Source organism: Brienomyrus brachyistius, unplaced genomic scaffold (genome assembly GCF_023856365.1).
Source record: "Brienomyrus brachyistius isolate T26 unplaced genomic scaffold, BBRACH_0.4 scaffold102, whole genome shotgun sequence".
NCBI lineage: Eukaryota > Metazoa > Chordata > Actinopteri > Osteoglossiformes > Mormyridae > Brienomyrus > Brienomyrus brachyistius.
The window spans coordinates 49989-55988 of record NW_026042377.1 but is presented as its reverse complement, the minus strand read 5'-3'; the positions used below and the strand labels follow the sequence as shown (position 1 = coordinate 55988).

The window sequence follows — 6000 nt, the reverse complement described above, 5'->3', positions numbered from 1 at the left end:
TATTATGATTCAGCTGGAGAACTGCAAGTGAAACCTCAAGTTCTTTTCTCTTTTGCAAAGGACAAACAATTCTATAAAATGCTTTATTATAAGCGTAAAAGGAATTAAACTAGTTATAAATATGAAAAACATTACGCAGTCCTTTTTCAGACTGATGGTAAGCATCTGCTCTAATAACAGAATGACTAATGATGGAAGCCATATGTTATTTTTCGCTTGCATCTGGGCTTCCAAGAAATGACGGAAAAATAACACTGGCTCATTATTTCAATAATAATTTATTATTTTCCATAGATAACATTAAAATGAATCATACACACAATTACAGACGCCACTTTTTTCAATAACACTGACAAATGTAAACAGCTGCACAGGTACATGAATTCAGAGACTTTACAATCCAGGCAGATTTACAGAGTTCACTTCAAATAGACCTCAAATAAATTAAAAATAAAGACCCCAGCATACACACACTCAAGGCTTGGCCTGCTTTCTATAAGTAACCCCTCTTCTACAGAAGAAAAAAAAAAAAAATAAGCACAGTTATTATTATTATTTTGGAAGTTTTTGTCATTTGGAAGTACCGTCTTTTCAAATCAATGTCCACATCAGTACTATAAAAAATATTACCAGTAAAAATAGTTATTTTTAAAAATCTGCTAGCAGGACAAACCTTGACTGTAAATGATATCATACCTTATCTAACTTTTTTTTTATTTATTTAGTGCTACATCAACGACAAGAACAACACTGTCATTTAATACAAAGTTTTACAAAGAAGTCCACTTGTTTAAAAATAATGCCCTGCCCTTGTTCATAGTCCTTCTATATGTCATCATTTGTTTCCTCGTATCTTTATCTTACAGTATTTCACCAGTTAATGGAATTTGGTACCTGAATCGTCGTATCAAATCACAGTTTCTTTGCGTGTTTTCTCTCCCTAAAGCTATACGGAATCTGCCACCATCTTAGTCGCTACACCTGTTTGTGTTTAAGTTGGCGGCATCTTTCACTGCGTACGATTATTTTCATCCTCACCCCTTTCACTGGGGTCATTCTATTCACTTTTCACATCCTGAGCAATATTTGAATCCAGTTCCCTTGTGTAAACAAACTCTTTCCTGCAATGAATGGAGTGAGAAAGGCACAAATGATAAAATTACAAGTTTTAAGCTACAGTACCTAGTAGGGAATTTTGGTTATGCAAGCTTAATAGAGTCCATTTCTACCAAACATGCCTTTCTCCTCTTTGTGCATGTGTTTTATATCTTAGAAATTATTATTATTACTTTTTCATTTGAAGCTCTGGCCATGTCTATATTTCAAATATCTAAGTACCTTGTTTTTCTCTAAACCAGTGTGTCCATTTTCTAGCTTTTGTTAAGTGGAGCACATGGTTTGAGTCAAGACACAGTTTAGGCCTTCAGCCGGTATTTTTGGTGCATGTAATTGTAAAGATTCCTTCATTTGACACTTTAATTGCTGGGTACTGGAACCTAATGTTAACGTGCATATAGAGCGAAGAACACATGGAATCCTTTAACCCATTTGTAGGAAAACAACATTAAACCCATTGACCAAGGAATAAAGGAACTTAAATGGATAGAGGCTACATAGAACCAACACTTGCCAACATAGAACCAACGTTTTCCTTTCTTTCTTGAAAAGGGAAATTCAGAATCTCATATGGTCTTCAGTCATTCCTATTCATTCATTATCAAGACACAGAGGTTAAGGTCAAAACACTACAAATTAAGGGGGGGACAGGAAAATTAAGAAATTAAGACATGGTGCATAAGTACCATCAGTTTAGAGTGAATAATCTGTAGAAAAATAAATATATGTATTAATAGTATTTTAAGTTATCAGTGATGGACATCGGTAAATGCTACAGACTCATCATTCTCTGCCTCAAACCCATTTTTTTCACATAGGGCTTGATTCCCTCTAGTTTATCTCAGAATTTTACAAGGGTTATTGTTGCTTCGGTATTTATTCTAACAAGCTTCAGTTATTCGTCAGTATATAACTTAAAACCAAACAGGTTGTGTATGTCGTAACAGAGAGACTGAAGATTCTGTCTGTTATTGGTTTTAGGGTTAGGGTTAGGGTTAGGGTTAGGACTGAACTCAGTCAAAACACTAATATACAATCAGTTTGAAGTTACAGTTTGTGACAGGAAAAAAAATAAATTAATATTTGCATTTTTGTAAATACTTGTTCTAGTGGTAGGGCTGACTTCTGTCCATAAAAGCCGAGGCTATGGTACCATTGTTGGTGTATCTCAGGGCGAAATGCCACACTCACTGCCAGAGTATCCCCAAGTATTCTGCCAGTTTGGATTTTATAATGTTACATATTTGCTGGGATACAGCCTGCAGTATTACCTAATCCACTTTAGAAACTTCAGCAAGCCAACTCAGTTATTCTATTCATATAGTGGGTACGATTTCATCTCTGAAAACTCTTGTCAATGCTATCATAACTGATTTGTACGTGTGACTTTAGTATGACTTTAGCAGAATAGCCAATACCAACAGTTTGTGCATGTTAGATATCTGTAGAAACGTTTGTGTTACTGCCACAAAGACAGTACCTACATTTAAAGACATCACATCTTTGTTTACCAAGCATGATTATAAATGGTTTTGTCAAAATGGTCTAGCTTCATTTGTACAGCATACAAGACTGATATGTGTAGGCAATGGCAAAAGTGTTTAGAAAAATTCCATTAATTTACATTAATTTTTGAAAACCTATTCATATCTAAAAGATAACACTTTGAATGGAAATATCCTAAAACCACAGTCAACCAGGTCTGAAACAGGATTCACAACTTTAAAATGATGCACTTACTGAGTTACAGTATTTACACAAACTGTGTTGCTAAGTTACAAGGAGAGAACGTTAAGTGTCAACAATTACACTTGAAAAATATATCTATATGTATTTATATATAGTATTTTTAGAGAAGGTAAATATAGTGTATTCATGGCCATCTTGGCAAGAGAAAAGACATTTCATAAATCACTACTATAATCACTACTATATTACGCCACTGAAAAGAGGGTAGCATCATTGCTGAATGAGAATCAACAAAATGAAGTTATTAGCGGCACTTTGTGCATCAAAAATATAAAATAAGAATAAGGCTACAAGCCTGTATGCTTGTCTCAAAGAAGCTGTCATACGACTTATTCCAAAAACGAATTATGAATTTTCATTTCTGTCACCGGAGATGGTTCAACATAACAGCACAGTTTGAAAGAAAGTATTTTAACAGAAGGCATAAATCATTATAAGGACTAACTTGGATGAACCTGGTATAGATGCTACAGACTGCTAAAAGGTAAAGTGTAGTACAGTAAATTTATAGCATTTGTCTTATTTTTCATCATTACTCCCCTAATAGGTTCAAAGATTGTAAATACTGACGGACTTTAGCACAATGTGAAAGGAAAAACTGCTGGTTTTCTGATACATGATGGACACATCATGGAATCCATACTATTCTGGACATTTTTGAGAATGAGTGAATATGAATAAATGTTCTCTCACTTAAATATCGAGAGGACTTTCAATATTCACACTCTACCTTCATAAACACAACATTTTAAAATAAATATTTGACAATATCAATGTTTCCATTGTTGCCATTATTTGCTAAATATTAAATAAATAAATATGTCATATTATTTCTGCCGAAGGCTGAAATATTTTACAGAAAAAACATAACAAATGTGAAACTTAAAAAAATATCAAACCTTGTCAGATACAAAATATTTGCACTTAAAAAAGAGGCTAAAAATCTCACCTGTGAAAATAAATAAGATATATAAAATAATTTGCTACAGTTGAAATTCTAAACCGCTTCCTCAACTTTGAAAACATATATGAGGAAGACTTATTTCCTCATGGCTGTTTAAAAATACTGTATAAGGGTGACATAAAGTCAATAAATAGGCAAGGTTAAATAAATAGGCAGATTTAACATAAATTAGTGTGAATAAATTACATTTCACCCCCTCAAAGATTTAAATAATTTATATAAGACCTGTAATTCTACAAACTATTCATGGAAACGAAGTGCAAATCCTATGCTCAAAAATACCAATGATAACTCTAACTGACGGCTATTTACATGATATATAAAGGGAGAGGCGGAGCCTGTACATGTCACATGTAGCTGTTACAGTATGAGCCATACAGTAGCTTGTAGAAATCTCCTTGGATGCAAGGACTACGGTCTTACAGAGGAAACAATTTACGTGTTGCAACGGCACAACCTCTGAGATCATGTATTCTCCCACTCCAGACGTTCTGCCACGGGCATCGTCCATTAGCTGAACCACTTCATTGTAAACAAGCAAATGGCTTGCAAGTGGCAACTGTCGAGTGACAAACGGAGAACCCAGAAAACCCAGAACAAGAAAACTTTAAGGCCCGAATGCTTATTGATGAAGAGATGCCACTAATGGAAAGAGCCGTGAAAAAGAATGTTTATCTTCCTACTGCCTATACGCATATATGCGCCGCTAGACATTTATGTGCATTTTTGACCTTCCCTGTTGTTCAGAAGGTCGAGAGAAACCAGACTTGGGACATCCATTCGCCTTGATCCCCAGTCATTTGTCTTCAGTGTGCCATGATAGAAATGGAACTGGGACAAACCAAAAAAAAATATATCTAGAAATAAATATATTGGAAGAATAAATACGTAAATAAATGTGCTGATAAATAAGAAGAATTTGGTTCTGTTTGGCTTATCCTTATTAACCAATAGCAGTATCTCTGGATGTCTTTCGTGTTTGTCTTCTCTCTGATGCAATGCCTCTGGGATGTAGTTAAACAACATGCTAATAACCTGAATGCCTGTTTCCACCACGTTGAACTCTCACTTTGCTCTTCTTCGCGTTGTTCTCGTCGGCCTTCAGACCTTGATGCCCTTCACTGCTTGGTTGATAGTTTCCAAAAGGGCCTTATTCTCCGGGTTCTGGTAGCAGTCCTTATTAGTGTACATGTCGGTCAGAGTGCTCACGTAGGCATCAAAATTCTGCTCAGTTATTGGCTCCTGCTGAAATAAAATGTTTTGCATGTTTAAGAACTGAGTCTCCCCAAATCTTTTCTGCTATTGTCCCTCCCAATCTGGCAGGTCGTCTTAATAATTTTGTCAGTGTGACACAACAATCCGCTTTTAAAAGGCTGCAATTTTTTGGCAGTTTTTTCATCTATATTTGCAAACAAATATGGAACATTTTCTGTTCTCCAGCATTAATGATAAGTGCCCAATCCAGCAGTCAGGAGAACCTAAAACATTACAAAATATATGAAATAACCAAACAAACAAGATATGCAACATGTGTTTTCCACATTTATAATGTTATAATGTTCCTAAAAAAACAGTTACATAAAAAAAAAAAACCTAATGTGATTTAGTGATTCTAATCTCAACAGAACACCGAATTACCTTGGAAATCAATAACACTCGGAAAGGGGAAGTGTATCTTTCTATTGTGTGGAAAACATTTGCTGCGGCTCCATGCCAGCAGATGGTTTTCTCTGTGACAACTCTGATTGGACACCGTGTACCGTGTCAATGGCTGCCACGGTGACTTGGGGACCTGCCGGCCCAGCATCCAGCGTGTGTGAAACTCACCATGTGCGGAAGGCGGATGTTGGCCAAGCTGCGGATCAGGGCCTTGCTCAGCCCTGATAACTCCACAAACAGAGCCTCGTTTTGCTCCTCGATCAGTTTGTTTTCCTCCTCGATGTTCTTCAGGTTTTTCTCCATTGATGAGATCTGAGGGCAAACCCCAGAGTGAAATTATTCCACATTATACTTGCTAATGTCACTTACAGAAGTAATATTTCCATCAACCATAATATTATGAAAGATAAAGCCTGCAGACTGTGTTAGCCACACACAAATGTCACCCCTGAGTGGTTTAACAGGCTATTAAAAGCACACATACACAATTATGATCAAGTTGAATAATTAAC

At 35.7% G+C, this 6000-nt stretch overlaps 1 protein-coding gene across 5 annotated transcripts in view; it reads right to left on the bottom strand.

Annotated features, from left to right (window-relative positions):
• Positions 1-317: 317 nt before the first annotated feature.
• Positions 318-6000, bottom strand: part of LOC125727567 (myelin transcription factor 1-like) — a 30199-nt gene continuing 24516 nt past the window's right edge. For 4 of the 5 annotated variants that reach the window (XM_049004382.1, XM_049004385.1, XM_049004386.1 and 1 more), the window contains exons 22-23: positions 5657-5800; positions 318-5074 (exon numbers count right to left, since the gene is read on the bottom strand). In XM_049004382.1, the coding sequence (XP_048860339.1) occupies positions 4931-5074; positions 5657-5800 (288 nt within the window). In that variant the 3' untranslated portion in view covers positions 318-4930. The remainder of the gene's footprint in view (positions 5075-5656; positions 5801-6000) is intronic. The other variant, XM_049004383.1, reaches the window with a different exon arrangement.